The sequence below is a fragment of the Pongo abelii genome, chromosome 20 (genome assembly GCF_028885655.2).
Source record: "Pongo abelii isolate AG06213 chromosome 20, NHGRI_mPonAbe1-v2.0_pri, whole genome shotgun sequence".
NCBI classification, from domain to species: domain Eukaryota; kingdom Metazoa; phylum Chordata; class Mammalia; order Primates; family Hominidae; genus Pongo; species Pongo abelii.
The window spans coordinates 4,970,782-4,987,140 of NC_072005.2; the positions used below are offsets into that span (position 1 = coordinate 4,970,782).

Sequence of the window (16,359 nt, forward strand, 5' to 3'; positions counted from 1 at the left end):
CAGCCCCTGCACCACGTCGTGTGCTGAGTCCTGTCTGCGGCCCCTCGCTCACCCGCTGGCTTGGTCTGGCAGGAGCAGATGGCCTTCATTTTGGAGTCTTTTGTTCAAAGCGGGCGCTTCGGGTTGGAGTGGCAGTGCACACGCTGGCTCATGTCGCTTGTGAGGCCGCAGGATTTTTGTTTTAGGGAGGTAGGAGCCAAACAAACCTGGCACCCGCTTCCAGGCTGTGGCGTGCCAGGCGAGTCACCGGCATCCTGTCCCTGCCCACCACTTTAAGAAACTGTTAGTTCTGTTTGAAATGTCATCACTGGGCGTGAATTCCCATCTTCAGATAATCCCGCCAGGCGGTGTTTGGATGAGGAGTTTATTCAGGCTGTGGGGGTCTGTGTGTGCCCGCGGGTCCCTCCCACTGCAGCCGGCAAGGCTGGCCCTGACCCAGAGTCGCCCGCCCACCCGGTCTACGTAGGCATCAGAGGTTTGGGTTCTGAGCGCAGGGCCTGGTTTCCATGGCAAATTTCTCTCCCTTCGGCGAGGCTGCTGCCGGCGGGGTTCAGCTCCCCAGAAGGGAGATGGCAGCAAATCTGCAGGAGGAGAGTCTTTGTTATCTTTGCTTAAAAATTGGGCAGCACACGGCTTCCTCCCCTCCACACTCGCCAGCAGTAGGGGACAGGAGCGCTGGCTGCCTTCTGATGAAATGGGGCGGACGCAGGACGGGGCCGATGACAGCGATGCTAATGGCCCTCATTCAGCAGCCTCCCGCCAAGGGCTCGGGCCGCTTGTTCTCCCTGACCTGATTGCGAGCCGAGCAGACTTAACCCGTGTGTGAGCCAAACCCTCCCGGAGCTCCAGAGCCCAGCCTGGGTCCCCGAGGCCCAGGGAGGGACCCAGCATCCTGTGGCCTCTGCCCGTGGTGGGCACAGGCTGAGACTTAGGTCATAGGAACAGGAGCGTGTACCCCCATGGCCATCGGCCTGTGTGTGAGACAGTTTAACTCCCATGCTCTCCAAAGCTAGTCCCATCATTACACGCGCCATTTAGGACGCCCCGGGCCATCTTGGTCACCAGGGGCCTGGCTGTCACCGTGTTTCCTCATGAGGTTCAGTGGGTGCTGTGTGTCTGTGGGTGCCGGTGATGAAATAAATGTAAGCATAGAGGCATCAGAGCGTTTTAATAGATGGGAGCCTCCACAGCCTGCAGGTATCCAGACCACATTCTGCACACACAGACCCAGACTCCCACCAGGGCCTCACGCCCCACTGCCTCTCCGGGACGCCTGCGTGTGGCTCACTCCCGCCACGGGCGCATCAGCCCCAGTGCCCAGCTGGCCTTCTGCAGAGCTTGGTGCTGGAGCAGCTTCTTGAATTCTCTGCTGCCTCCTCCCCACAGCCTTCCAGGGCCTCAGAGCTGCTGCCAGGCCAGCACCTCCTTGGGCCCGTGTTGAGGCCCCACGGGGCTGGGCTCATGTGGGAGCTGATCTTGGCCGGGTGATCCCTCACTGCTCTGGACAAAAGGGAGCCATGGGCCGGGCATGGTGGCTCACGCCTGTAATCCCAGCACTTTGGGCAAGGTGGGTGGATCACCTGAGGTCGGAGTTTGAGACCAGCCTGGCTAAGGTGGTGAAACCCTGTCTCTATTAAAAATACAAAAATTAGCCGAGTATTGTGGTGGGTGCCTGTAGTCCCAGCTACTCAGGAGGCTGAGACAGGAGAATGGCGTGAACCTGGGAGGTGGAGGTTGCTGTGAGCCGAGATTGTGCCATCCAGCCTGGGTGATGGAGGGAGACTCTGTCTCCAAAAAAAAAAAAAAAAAAAGGAGCCGTGATCGTTCTCCAGCTGCAGTCTCTTCAGACTCTCTGTGCTCTTAGGAGACTGTCCTTGTTCTCTCCTGTTTAAACCATCCTGTGCCTTTTAACAGAATAAACGGCAAGGGGTCCCCACTCAGGTCGAATAACGCTGGAGGAGGGCCGTGGGTCCAGGCATGGTTGGGGCTGCCTCCTGGTTGTTGATGAGCAGAAATTCAGGCCAGTTTGACAGCAGGCACATGTGGGAGGTTGCTGTGTGTCAGTGGCCCTGTGTCCCTGGCACTGTGTCCGAACCTGACAGCCGCCGCTGTGTCACTGGGCACCTGCCCTGCGCACCCTCCCCTGTGACGGGCACTCTCACAGCTTTCCTGGCGAGGCTGCGGGAAAAACATCGCAAACAACTCGCACATGACTTTGCGTTTTTGGCCTTGTCATATAATAAAAGTAATTTGTGGGCCTAAAATAAATCAGGGCTGGGGATCAGATGCCTCCAATCTGGCCTTTAATTGCAGGCGCGACATGGCTTGCCTTGGCGAGTCTGCTTCTAATTAAAGTGGGCTGGCGGTGTGTGAAGTTCGCATGGCTCCTCGGGGTGCTGACCCAGCCCAGGTTCCTGAGGGCCAGTGTGATGACACCTCGTGGCCCGGGAGAGCAGGGCGGGCCATCCACGGCCACCGTGCCAGGAATGCGGTCTTCTGGCTGGCCCTTGGAGAGCCGAGAGCTCTGTCTCCTCCGCCTGCAGCTCCGCTTTGTCTGGCATTCTTGTGGGCGGCTCTCCCCATCCCAGGCTCCCCATCTTCCCTGAGCCGAGGCTCCCAGGACTCTGTTGGTCTCCTGTGTGTCTCAATAAAAACATCATTATTTGAAATCATTGACACCGCTGGTTTAAGATACCAAATTCCATCATTTCTTGTCCCGTAAAACGATCCATTAAAGATAAAGCCACTGCAGTCAATAAGGCTGTTTCCTGGGAACAAGCCACCCTGCTCCCTGGCAGATCCTATCTCCTGAGCAAGTGTTAGTATCTGCCACATAAGGGGGCCCCTGTGCTGGGGACAAATGAGGGAGGTGGCCTTTCCCTAGGACGAGGCTCCATGAAAGAAGATTTTTCCAGTAGAAACAGGCAGGTTGGCTGATGCCTGTAATTCCAGAGCTTTGGGCAGCTGAGGCCGGAGGATTGCTTGAGCCAGCCATTGGAGCTCGAGACCAGCCTGGGCAACATTGCGAGACCCCATCTCTACAAAAAAAGAAAAAATTAGCTGGGTGTAGTGGCGCACACCTGTCATCTTTTAGCTACACGGGACGCTGAGGAGGGAGTATTGCTTGAGCCTGGGAATTTGAGGCTGCAGCAAAGACCCTGTCTCTTAAAAAAAAAAAAAAAGAAGAAGGAAGAAATAGGGTAGCTTTCCATCAGACATTGGAGGAGTTCTGTCGTTGCCTTGGGAGGAGCCGTGCAGCCCAGGCCTGGCTCCATTTCTGCAGCGCTGGCGTCTGGGGGAGCAGGGCTGGCCCCGCAGAATGCCAGGGCTGGAGCCTTCCCCATGGGGCCTGCACCTGCTCTGGGACTCCCGTTTCTCCTGTGAGTCTTTGCGAAAGGGTCTCACTCCCCCTCTTCCCGCCCTCTGTCCAGTCCCCTGTGATCTCTGCCCCCCAGCAGGCTGCGGTTGGTGACAGCTCCTCTCCCTCTCTCTCAGCCGGGATGCGGGACCTCAGTGCTCTTGGCAGTTCCCGGGCTGTGTGTGTATCCTGGCCTGTGGATCCACTCCCTTGCCTGTGCAGGTGTTTTTTCTAACATCTTTATCTCGCCAGACTGACCTGTCGGGCGGCCGCCTGTCCTGGGCGACCCGTCCTCCTGGGGTGGCTGTCGGTAGCATGCCTTTCCTGCTGCTGGCGACTACGCGGTGAGCTCTGGCACCTGCACTTCCTCCCGTCCGTCCCCATGCGCTGTTGCAGGGGTGTAGAGGGGTTTTACCCAGGTGGGCGCCGGCTTCCCAGGTCAGAGCCTGTGAGTACAGCAGGCAAGTGCACTACCAGGTCTGTGTGTGGCCTTGTTTGTGGTGAGAATTCCTGCTCCACCCTAGACGAGGGACAGGTTTACCCTAGTGGGTTTAGAGTGTTCTGTTAATGTTCTTTCTGCTGTAGAGGAAACCCTCTTTTTGTTGATTTTTTTTTTTTTAATTAAAAATTCTGCCACCTTGCTGGGCTGTGTTTAATTCTATAGTTTTACCAGTTTGTTTGCTTAGATTTCCTAAGTAGAAACTTATGTTATAATTAAACTGTTTTGTTGTTGTTGTTGTTGTTGTTGTTTAGAGACAGGGTTTCCCTCTGTTGCCTAGGCTGGAGTGCAGTGGTGCAGTCATGGCTCACTGCAGCCTCAGCCTCCTGGACTCAAGTGATCCTCCTGCCTCAGCATCCTGAGGAGCTGGGAACACAGGCACGCACCATCACGCCTTGCTTAGACGTTTATATTATGATTTTAAGAAGTTTGTCTTATCCCTTCTGCTTGGTAAACCCTTTGTCTTTTTCTTGATATATCACATTGGCTAGTGTCTCTAGTGCAGTGTGACGTGTGCTGTGATGATGGGCAGATTGTGTCCTCTCCTGCCTCGCCATGAAGGTGATACGTGGAGAGTCCCTGCTAGTCCTGGTTGCCTGAGAATTTTTGTACCAAATGCTTTGGAATTTTTGATAGATATTAATTTTTGGAATGTCTTTGCAACCTTGGAGATAAACTCTTCTTGGTCTTGCAATAGCCTACTATGCTTGACTCACTAATACTGTATTTAGGATTTTTACATCCATGTGGGACTGGCTTATCATTTTCTTGCGTGTTCTTTGTTGGTGATAGGGTTTCCCATTCGTTCATTCATTCATCCATTTGGAATATATGCCAGATTCAGAAAACGAGCTCAGTAACATCAGATCTTCCCTACTGCTTGCCAACCATGTGTGTACATGGGCACTGTCCCTTTAGATGAAGGTCATCGGGTAGGATTCATTAAAACCACCTGGGCTGGTGCCTTTTCCAGAGAGGACATCTGTGACTTGGTCTCTTCAGGGTTTCTGGTGGGGCCTGTGTTAACTTGGTGGACACCCTGGACTCCACAGCACTGAAGACACGCTGAAGAGCCAAGTGCGTCTGTGGCACTGAGCCTGGCAACTCAGGCAGGGACCGTGGCTCGCTGGTCCTTGTGTCCTCAGTGCGGTGAATAGGTCCTCAGTTTCCTGTGAACAGCTTTGTTTGTGGTGTAGTTTCCATAGCATACATAGAAGGCGCTCAGAGAACTTGGCCATTTCCGTGGACGGAGTTGACACGGCGCAGCACAGTGGCCACCACACAGACCTGTGTGTCCCTGGCCCGGTCACCGTGAGGCTCTGAGGAGCAGAGCAGAGGAGCCACCCTGGCCTGGCTCGTCTTTAGCTGGCTCCGGGACTGCATGTCGGCTGAGGGGCTCGCGTGGGTGTGGGGCCGAGACAGCAGCTCTCTGTTGGGTCTCGCAGGAAGCCTACCCTGTAGCCGGCTTGCTCTCCTTCCCAGCCTGTGCCAGCCACAGGGCAGTGTGCCAGAGCCGTCTTGCTGGGTCGCAGGCCAGGGCCACCACAGGGCTTTGTTGCGAGGGTGGCGGTCACCATGGCTTTTCCGTTCTGCCTGCAACTTGGGGTCCTGGGGGCGCCGCTGGCATTTGGATCTGCTGTGGCCCTCCTGGGCTTGCGTGGGCGGCTCACTCTGCCAGGTGGCCTCTGTCCAGCCTGACACCTGGTCTCGGGTACTTCCAGCGTGACGTGCACGGGCTCTGCCTCCCTGGTTCTGTGTCTGCGATGATGGCGCATTAAATGGCGAAGGCCCGTCTGCCCAGGCCTGTGCAGACACTGTGAAATTAACTTCCTCACCCTCCAGCACGCGTTGGGCTGCGCCGACATCTCTGAAGTGCTCTTGGTCGGACCCCTGCTCTTGGCACACATTCCTTGGTGGCAGGGGCTGGGGGCAGGTAGGGAGAGTGTTTTCATCCCCGGCACCTAATTGCCGAGAGCTTCCGCTGGCAGGAGCTGTCAGGCTGGGCCATGGAATGGATTCCAAGTGCCACTGTCACCTGGGAGAAAGCTACACGAATCTTAAAAAAACCCTACACTATGATGTCCCGTCTCCCGGTTCAGAGCCATCCACAGGGACCAAGCAAGATGGTGCCAGGCAGGGGCCACTGCCAGAGGTGAGGGCCACAGAGTCCTGGCTCGAGAGCCTCCAAGGAGCCCATTCCGCTTGCAGTAGGAGGGAGAGGGCGCCGGGAGTCACCTGGTCGCTGTGGAAGTGCTGCCCAGGTAGGGAGTCTGGGGCAGCCGGCAGGTGTGGTGGGGACATGTGTGGCCGTCGCCAGCATCACACCCCTCATCCAGAGACTTTGCCCTGATCTTGGGTTTTCTGCCTGGTCTGAGAGGCAGCGGCCCTGCTGGCATTGCCTGCCCATGGCTGGGAGAGGCAGAGGCTGTGAGGGGGCAGGATATTGGACCCCCACCTCCTCCGCCTCAGGTTCCGAGGTCAGGTGTGGTGTGCTTCGGCCGTGGCAGGCGGGGTCCCTGGGGGTGATGGGGCGTCAGCCAGGCAGGCAGGGCCCACAGGCGAAGCAGGCAACCCCACTGCACAGCGTCACCCAGCCCAGGAGGGGCCACAGTGCCTGCTTTGCAGAGACCAGTGGAGGCCACGCTTTCATGGAGCCAGATGTGGGCCTGCCTCAGGCTGGGGCCCCGTGGGATGGTGCCCAGGGGTGGCCAGGGCCGTGTGACCCCAAGCCCGTCTGCTCACCATCATCGTAGCTAAGGGCTCCCTGGCAGGTCCTGGCTGCCCAGGACGGCCTGTGTTCCCTTTCCTGACACACTCATTTAATTTTTAACTCAAAGGCATTTGCTTATTTATTTTCATTGTTTTTGATAATAATTCTAAGCCATTAGAGGGGAAAATTATATTCAAAAATGCTGTTTCACACTTTATTTGTTTGATGATTTAGAGCGATAGAAAATAGCACATTTGCTGGCTTTTATAGTCTGATAATTATTCACATCCATCAAGCCATTCCGGGGGAATAAACAAAACACCAAGAAATTACACTATTAATAGCATCCTCTGCAGCGGACGGAAGACTCTTTCCCGGGCCGGCGTGACAGCGAGATGACAGTGGCCCGTTCCCTGGCTGGAGGGGAGCGCCTGCCTGCAGAGAACGCCTTTGCTTTGATTCCCTGGCTCTGGCTTCAGCTCCGGCTCTGGCTCATGAGCTGCCCACCATCCATCCCCTCCTCTGCACGGCCAGGGGCTTCTGGGGCCCATGGCAAAGCTTCACCCACCCGTCGCCAGGAGCCCCTGGGGAATTGCGCAAGCAGAAGAAGCAAGGCTGTCGGGGCCTCGCAGCATCCCTTGGGCAGCTCTGCCGCCAGCCCGGACTCAGGCCTGGTCTCAGCTCGCTGGCTGAGCCTGGTGGGGCGTCCCCACCCTCTGGCCTCGGCGCTGAAACGGGGACATGCGGCTTGTTGCTGCCCACGTCGGGCCCAGTCCTTGCTGCAGTCCTGACCTCCCGTGTGACCAGTGTCTATGGACACCGGTCAGACTCATGTGTCAGGTCGCAGGGCTCAGCCTCAGTTGCTCTCTGCTTCTGGGTCCCAGCCCCTCGAGAGGTGGCCCGGCCCCCGCTCTTGCCCTGTGGGTGGCTTTGAGGCTTTTAGCTTTGCCTTTCTTGGGTGGCAGTAAAGTGTAAGGTTGGTGACATTCACTACTCAAAACACTTCAAAGTGTAAAAGAGAAGCTGGGAAGGTAGAGGGTCTAGGGGCTGCCCACCCACTGCCCCTGCGCCGGGGTGTCCTTCCTTCCGGATCTCGTATCCTCATTGATGGGTCACCGTGCCGCCTCACATGTGTCTCCCCATGGGCCTAGGAGCTGGTACACTGCTGGACCATCATTTTGTTTGTTAACCATCATGTGACCCCATGTGTCTTGTGTCCCCAACTCCAGAGGGGCCACGTCCTAGTGCTTGTGTCTCGCATTGTTTTCTTTTCTCACCCACGCTGCTTTGGCTTGCACATGACTGACTTTCCGAAAGGGCGTCCGATGCCTGGGTTTGTTTCTTGACCTCCTGGTCACCACCACGTGTGGCTTTCATGGAGCTTGTGGAGCCTTCTGCGGCCAGCACCGGACACCAAGGGTGGCTACCAGGTATATGGCTCCAGAGCCCGGGCTGAAGATGCGGAGCCGAGTTTCTGACTTTGTGGTTTACTCTTTTCCAGAAGGACTTGTGTACAGCATTCCAGAACAGAGGGAGTGGGTACGGGGGGCAGACAGGCAGGGCTTTGAGAACACGGAGATGGAGACCCCGCAGCGGGTGCTGTGGACAGTGGTGCAGAGGAGTGGCGATGCCTGGGTCCTGGGTCCCGCGTCCTGCGTCCCGGCCGATGCGAGTCCTCAGACCTCCTAATTGCATTCGCCCTGATTTAGAACCACATTCCTCCAGGCAAGGCCAGGGGCCTGCGGTGGGTGCACCTGAGGGACCTGTGCAGGCCACCCCTCCCTCCCGAAGGCTCCCATGGCAGCCTCCTCAACGACGCTGTCTTCAGCCCTCGCCCAGACACACCCCAGGGCACCTGCTCCGTGCTCGGAGAGCTTAGCTTGCTGGAAGAGTCCTTGTTGCACTGAGCTAAGTCTCCCCACTCCTTTAACATTTCTGACTCTGCCCTCTGAAGCCCCGTGGCCTGTTCTGCCTTGCACAGACCCACCAGGTTCCAGGAGTCGCTCTTCCTGTTTCCTTTGTCTTGACCTCTGCAGCTTCTTCCAGCAATCCCTGTGCGCTGGGCCGCAGACCCTCCGCACCCTGCCCCTGGCTTAGGGAGAGCTGATGGCTGCAGAGGGCCAGCCACACACAGCCCCAGTCCTGGGGACTTGCTCTGAAGATGCTAGAAGGGAGGGACGCGTACAATGACCTGGACTCCAGGGCTCTAGAGGGTGAGAGATGGTCAGCCCTTGCGGGGTCCCTGGGAGGTTGACAGAGTCAGAGGACAGAGAGGCTGGTGTGGGGGCCTTTGTGTCAGCAAGAGGTGGTGCTGGCATGGGGGAGGGAGGGGACGGAGGGGGCTTGTGGGCAGGGCCTGTGCAGGACATGGAGCCGGTAGCATCTCAGAGCTGGACGGAGGAGGAAGGCTGGGAGCAGGCCCGGTTGGGGACCAGTGGCCCCTGCACAGGAGCCAGAGGGCCTGGGCAGCCGTCTGTCCAGAAAGCATGCAAGAGCCCCGTGCCACCCGGGCACACAGGGCTGTCGTGTCCAGAAAGAGACCTCCTAGGGTCGCAGGCAGGCAAAGCTGATTGATTTTGGCCGTGAAGTTTGACCTTGTGATGGGGACCGAGCTCCCAGGGAGTGAGACAAACTGCCTCTCCGTGTCAGTGGCCAATAAACCTGACTTGGTTTTACAGCCCCGAGAAATTGCTCACTAATAGCCAGACAGATGCTCTCCCTGCCTCGAGCTTTAGTGAACAAACATTTCCAAACCAAATAGCTGCTTTTGCCTTTTTTTTTTTTTTTTTTTCCTCCAGAGCCAAGGCTAAATGTCAGGGATGCCCCAGCATGGCCCCGAGCAGGGACTATGAGGAGGGGGCCGTGCATTCTTCGCTCTTTGGGGGCCTGGGCGGAGGACCCTGCTGAGACGCCCTTCTGGGAGGCCCGAAGTCTCCCTGAGTCTCTTCTCCTGTGGTGACTGTAGGTCTCTGCCGTGCATCTGCTTCAATCCGCCAGCTCCATGGCCTGCCCACCAGTGCTGTCGCAACCCCGTCCTTTGGACTGGGCTTTTCAGGACACCCAGAGAGCCTTGGTGTGAGAAGCAGGCCCCGAGGCTACCTTCTAGTCCCCCGTCCTGGGGTTGCTCCCCTAAGCGAACGTGAGCGTGCTTTCAGCCCCGTGTGGACGGAGCGTGGCGCCTCCAGCCTCACTCAGTTCTGTGTGTCCTTAAAGCCCTGTCCTGGCACTTTCTCTTGGAAACTGAGGTTTTTCTTCCGTCTGTGTCCTTGGGGGTGGCTGGGAGGCAGGTCTGCCAGCATCAGGTCTTCTGGTCCCCGAGGCCATCGCTGGGTTGTTCCGGGTGGCAGGAGGTGCAGCTCGCTGTTGGGCGCTGGCGGTGGCGGAGCCCAGAAGTCTCCGTGGCTGTCCGGCCTCTTGTCCAAGAGTCCTTTGTGATTTCTCTGGGGGCCGCTCCTCTGAACGCTGGGCCTGCGTCCCGCAGTCTGTGCTTTCTGATAACGCCAGAGCCACGTTCCAATGTATTAAACTTTTAACATTCGCCAGATTCAATTAATCTTATCTTTACAACTCCCAATTACAGGCAGTAATTAAGTGGAGCAGCATTGTAGGCTGGGGATACGGCATTAATCATCGCGGCCTTGGAGCCATAAATTAGTTCCTTCCCGTCCTCAGCATCTTCCCAGAAGGAGCAGAGTGTTTCATTCCCTGTGCGGAGGGGTCTTTAATCCCACAAAGGTGCTTTGGCTTGGGATTAACTTTTCTCATCTTTATGTAAATGATAAAAGCCCATTTAAAAAAGAGGAACGCACCTCTGTTCAGACAGTGGAAGACTCTGAGGATGACAGAGTTGAAGGTGCTGCGTCGCCTCGGCCGGGGACCCTGGGAGCATGCCCAGAAATTAATTATTTGTGTCCTGTTAGATTAGAGGCTCCGTGATGTTCGCCTCTTCTCTGGCTCCTGCCCCCTCCTTATTTATTTTTATTTTTATTTTTTTAAATTTTTTTGAGACAGAGTCTTGCTCTGTTGCCCAGGCTGGAGTGGCGTGGCGCAATCTCGGCTCGTTGCAACCTCCGCCTCCTGGATTCAAGCAATTCTCCTGCCTCAGCCACCTAAGTAGCTGGGATTACAAGCGCCTGCCACCACGACTGGCTAATTTTTGTATTTTTCGTAGAGGCGGGGTTTCACCATGTTGGTCAGGCTGGTCTCAAACTCCTGACCTCGTGATCCACCCGCCTCGGCCTCCCAAAGTGCTGGGATTAGATGTGAGCCACTGCACCCGGCCTTTTTGTTTGTTTGTTTTGAGACAGAGTCTCACTCTCTCACCCAGGCTGGAGTACAGTGGCACCATCTTGGCTCACTGCAGCTTTTGCCTCCCAGGTTCAAACGATTCTCTTGCCTCAGCCTCCCGAGTAGCTGGGATTACAGCCTCCTGAGTAGCTGGTATTTTGTATTTTTGGTAGAGGAGGGGTTTCACCATGTTGGCTAGGCTGGTCTTGAACTCCTGACCTTGGGTGATCCGCCCGCCTCGGCCTCCCAAAGTGCTGGGATGACAGGCGTGAGCCACCACGCCCAGCTTCTTTATTTCATTAAAAAACAAAGTGGCCTTTCAGTTGGAAGGGGCTGTAGTGGAGCAGCCCTCTGAGCTTTTCCTTGTCTTGCTTCTGCCCTGGGAGGGTCTGGGGGAGAGACCACATCATGTGTCCTCTCATCTGTGTGACTGTTCTAGAATGGGAGCTGTTGGCCTTGTTACTCTAGAGCGGGGATCGAGGATGGGACTTGACCACCCTCAGCTGGCACTCAGCTGTGTGCCCTCAAGTCCCTGAGGCCCTGTCCTCGTCCCCTTCGCTTGGAAATTGAGGTTTTTGTTTTGCCGGAGGCCTTGGGAGCAGGCTGGGTGGTGTCCCCATTGGCATTGGGGCTTCTTGCTCCCCCTCAAGGCTGCAGCTCCTGGTGCCCACCCTCTCTGATGGGAAGAGAGTCCCAGCATCGCAGGTCTCCAGCTTCCGGTACAGCATGAGCGGGATGTCATCCCCACTTCGCTTCGTCTGTTTGCACACTTTCATCTTACGTCTTTCTTATTCATGATGGAGCCTTGGTGATCTTTCAAATGTAAAATGTGTAAAAATAAAACTTACAAAGTCGGTGACAAATGCAGCTTTTCTCATTTCCAAAGCTGCTTTTTCCCTGTTGGCTCCCAGTGCCAGGAAACGGGTGACGTGGGCCTGGAGACCGTGACGTGGGCCTGGAGAGCGGGCTGGCAGCTCCAGGGGCCCCAGATGCTTCCTGTTCCAGACTCAGCCCCCCCAGGGTCCCCTCGCCACCTGCAGTTCCAATCCAGTACTTTTGTTTTTTGCCTTTTCAGCCTCCTCGAGGTGGAGTGCCACTTAACCGGGAGCATCCCCACTCCTGGCTTTCTGAATGTGTCACAAGCCACCGAGCCATGGTCCTCACTCCCCGCTCCTCCACCCGCCCCACCTCGCTTCCTTACGGATTCCATCCTGAAAGCCCCCGCCCCCGGCCATCCCCTCCACACAGCCCTGACCACGACTGCACTTTGCTTCTGCCCTGGGCACTGTCTGCGTCTCCCCAAGGCTGGTCCCACCAGGGATACCCCCATGCGTGGCTGCCACCAATCTTGCCTCTGACGTGCCTCCCTTCTCTCGCAGGTATGCCATCCCGCCAGAGCACGGCAAGCGCCTGGAGCGGCTGGCCATCGGTAGGTGCCTGCCCTGAGGGCCCCGGGGACCTGGGACCAGGTGGGAGGGGCCTGTGGGCGGGGAAGAGCAGCTGGCGTCCCCTGGGCTCTGCTGCGGTCTGGGTTTGGGTTTTGGGGAGTGGTGACATTCTTTGAGCCATCACTGTGTGATTTTTTCCGTTCCCTCCCACCCTCGTGGTCAGATCCACGCCCTTCTGCCGTGCAGTTTGTCTCTTGTGAAATTCGCACAGAACGCCCAGATGCTCCTGTTTTCCAGTTTTCTTAGCACAAACTTCTTGGGCCTGGTCAAAGGCTGCCAGGGCTCAGGGAGGGCAGCCTGTGTTCATTTTCCTCCCGTCACCTGACCCCACACTGTGCCCTTGCTAATTCTCAGAAAGCCTAGGAAAGGAGACAGTTCAGCCCGCAGTCCGCTCACCTGCGGGGGAGCAGACATGGTGGCCGCGCGGCGTTTGCCCTTGTTCTGCTGGGACCAACCTGGACACCTTTGGCAAATGTCCTCACTGGTGATGCCACCAGCTCGCGTTCATGTGCTCCCTGGGGACTCTTGGGAAAGAAGGGGTTTGTCATAGAGGGTCCCAGCATGTGCCTGAGGGAGTGCCGGATCCTCAGGTTGTGGGATCAGGTTGTGGGATACTTGGAAACAAGTCAGACAGCTGGAGACACCCGGGGTGGGGCCACCCTGAGCTCTCCTGACCACCCAGCCCTGAGGCACTTGGGCAGGGTCCCTGTGTCAGCATCAGCATCACAGCACAACAGGGGTGCAAGTTTCATGACACCTCACTGCTCCTAAGTGCCTGGAAAGTCATGAAAAGACACAGCTGGCTAAAGCAGTTCCTCCCCTCCCGCTGGTCCATTCCCAGCTGCTCAAGAGCTGGCTCCTCCGGGTTGGCAGGTGGACAGCTTGGGGTGCGTGAGGGGTGAGGGTCAGTGAGGGCCCGTTGTTCCCCTGACAGCGTTGAGAGGGCCCTGTCCGAGCACCCCGCCCTTCAAGGACAGCATCGGGCGTCTCAGCAAGCGACAGCCACAGCTTTTCCAGGAGCTCTCGCCCAGCCTCAGTACAGGCTTCCGGGACTGCCTGGTTGCTGTCCTCTGTCCCTTCCAAACCTTCGAGCCAAAGGATGCCTGCCACACGCTCTCTTCCCCCTTCCCATGGGCTTTTGGCTTTGGAGATGGGAACTGTCAGTCTTTCTAGGGAAATAAGGGTCTCCTGTCCCAGAGACCATGCCAGGAGTCACGTGGCTGTGCAGGAAATGTTGCCCAAGCGCGGCAGATTCGGTGGCGGGGACGGAGGGGAAGCGAGTCCTTGGGGAGTGGGCTGGGCCCTCTCCTGGCATGTGCTCTCCTGGCATGTGCTCTCCTGGCTTCTGGACTGAGGGCTTTGCTCTTGGTATTTTTGAGTGTTTCTATTGGAAACCTGGACCCTGTCCTTACGCACAGGTGAACCCTGGTCTTAGGAGCGCGCTTCTGATAGTAGAAATTCTGCAGTCACAGACAGGCTGTAGCAAAGGTCCAGCTCACTTACATACTAAAGCTGTGAAAGAAAAGCCAGATTAAAGCATTTCTTCCATTGTATTTTTTTAATACCAATTTCCAAAACAAATTTGAAGACATAAGCTAAAGAAACATCCCCCGTGTTGTATTAGCGTCCTGAGGCTCCTGTAACAAATGACCACAGAATTAATGGCTGAAAACAACACACATTTATTCTCTCACAGTTCTGGAGATCAGGAGTCTAAAATGCATGTTAAGGGGCTAAAACCCTGGTGCAGGCAGGGCCAGTTCCGTCTGGAGGCACCAGGGGAGAATCCATTTCCCGCCTTTTCCAGCGTCTAGAGGCCACCCGCATCCCTTGACTTGGGCCGCATCACTCCAGCCTCTGTCTCTGGTCTCACTTTCCTCTGCTGTAACCAACAGTCCCTCTGCCTCGCTGTTCTGAGGACCCGCGGAATGACATCGGACCACCCAGATAGCCAGGGTGCTCCCCCACCTCAAGATCCTTAACTCAATCCCATCTGCAAAGTCCATTTCAGCATGGAAGGTGCCACACTCACAGGTCCCAGGGGTTAGCATGTGGGTGCCTTGGAGTTCCATTATTCAGCCAGCCACACTTAGAAAGCTACAGAAGAAAACCTTACTGAGCAGTCAGGGAGCACCTGTGGGCTCCTTGTCTGCTGCAGGCATGACACCCCACACCTCTGTCGTCCACACGGCAGTACCTCTCTACTGCCATGGGGCAGGGGATGCAGGCGCAGCCTGGGGAGAGCCAGCAGCCCTGGTGGGGAGCAGGCTCTAGGCTCCGCAGTCTGTACTGGAGCCGGGCTTCACCCGGGCGGGCCCCTCCTGGTGCTCTCTGGTGCCCGGATGGAGAGGGCCACCCCATCCTTGCCAGCCACTTCTCCCCCTCCATATTTAACGGAGACTACAGTTAGTCACTGTTCCCTCCCTTCTCACCCAGTGCGACTTTTGCATTAGAAAAGCAGAGGTTGACAGGAGCCTGCTGGAGAGGCCACAGGCAGGATCTGGCGAGGCCACCCCGTCCCCAAGCATTGCCACATCCTCTCTCCCTGGAATGTGACCAGTTCTACCCTGAGGCCAGGCCAGGCACCTGGAGGGCTGGTTTGGTTTCTAGGTGTGCAGAGGGCTCAGTGCCTGGGCTGGGTGAGGGGGAGCCAGGGACGAATTAGTTCTCGGTGGTGCTTTCACAGGGGTTCTTAGAAAATATGGACTCTGGCCAGGTGCAGTGGCTCACACCTGGAATCCCAGTGCTTTGAGAGGCTGACGTCAGAGGATCGCTGGAGCCCAGGAGTTCAAGACCAGCCTCAGGAACATAATGAGACTGTGTCTCTGTAAAAATTAGCTGGGCGTGGTGGCGCACATCTGTAGTCTCAGCTACTCAGGAAGCTGAGGCGGGAGGATAGCGTGAGCCTGGGAAGTCGAGGCTGCAGTGAGCTGTGATGGAGCCTCTGCACTTCAGCCTGGGTGACAGAGTGAGACCCTAGTCACTCCTCAGCAGGGCAGAGCAGCTTCTAGAATTCTGGGAGCCAGCCTGGCTGTGAACCCCGAGGAGGGTCAGAAAGGTGGTGGGATGTGTCAGATGCCTGCGGCTGCGTGGAAACACCTTGAGTCCCCTGTGGCCTCTGGCTCAGGGCCCTGCCCTCCCCTCTGTAAGGCAGCTGGGGGCAGGATGGGGCACTGCTGGGGAAAGCCGACCCGACCCCCCTTGTGTTCCTAGGTGCCCCTCCCAGACTCTTTTTGGGGGAGGTGATGTGCTCCATCATTGGGACGGTGGAAGGGGTGTGCGATTAATATGGAAAATGAATAGCTGTGCTCCAAATGGGCTCGCCGGGAGAGTTGTGGAGCCTATGGAGAGAGCATTAATGTGCTGGCGCCTTATTGGTGCTAATCACTTAAAATGTGCGCCTTTGTTAGAGCTTTAATGAGAGCCACTTAAACTGTGCATTAAAAAGAGGAACTGCGGAGAGGCCGGCGGGCCGGGTGGCAGGCAGTCATAATTCTAATTGAAATGCTTTTAGTGCAGAGAAAAGTTGCTGGATTCGGCAAACCCCTGTACTTTGCAAAACCTCACCGTGATGTCTGTGCGGCTGGGTGTCGGCAGAAGCACCGTGGCCCCGCTCTCCCGCCTCCCCGTGTTCCTGGGCCTCCGTGTGCTGGTGCTCTCGCACACAGCTGTGCCGCCTTCCACCAATGACCCACTGGGTGTGTGTCCCGTCCTGGAGGCGCTTGAGGTCTGTGCAGGCTTCTAGAAGGGCCCTCAGGCTGGCCGAGGATGTTGGTCAGTCCTGGCAGGAGGTGGACGCCTGTGGGCTTCCTGCCTGCTGCAGGCATGACACCCCACACCTCTGTCGTCCACATGGCAGTACCTCTCTACCGTCACAGGGCAGGGGACGCAGGTGCAGCCCAGGGAGAGCCAGCAGCCCTGGTGGGGAGCAGGTCCTAGGCTCCGCAGTCTGTGCTGGAGCTGGGCTTCACCCGGGCGCGCCCCTCCTGGTCCACACCTGACCCCCGTCCTCCTGCTTCCTGGGCCGGCCTCCTGCCCGTTGCCACTTGCAGAGTGG

The 16,359-nt window shown here is 57.0% G+C and overlaps 1 protein-coding gene across 11 annotated transcripts in view; it reads left to right on the forward strand.

Annotated features, from left to right (window-relative positions):
- Nucleotides 1-16,359, forward strand: part of KDM4B (lysine demethylase 4B) — a 183,955-nt gene that overhangs the window by 88,203 nt on the left and 79,393 nt on the right. For 6 of the 11 annotated variants that reach the window (XM_024237090.3, XM_054539405.2, XM_054539406.2 and 3 more), the window contains one exon: nt 12,234-12,283. The exons of the other annotated variants lie outside the window; for them this stretch is intronic. In XM_024237090.3, the coding sequence (XP_024092858.3) occupies nt 12,234-12,283 (50 nt within the window). The remainder of the gene's footprint in view (nt 1-12,233; nt 12,284-16,359) is intronic. 11 annotated transcript variants of the gene reach the window in all.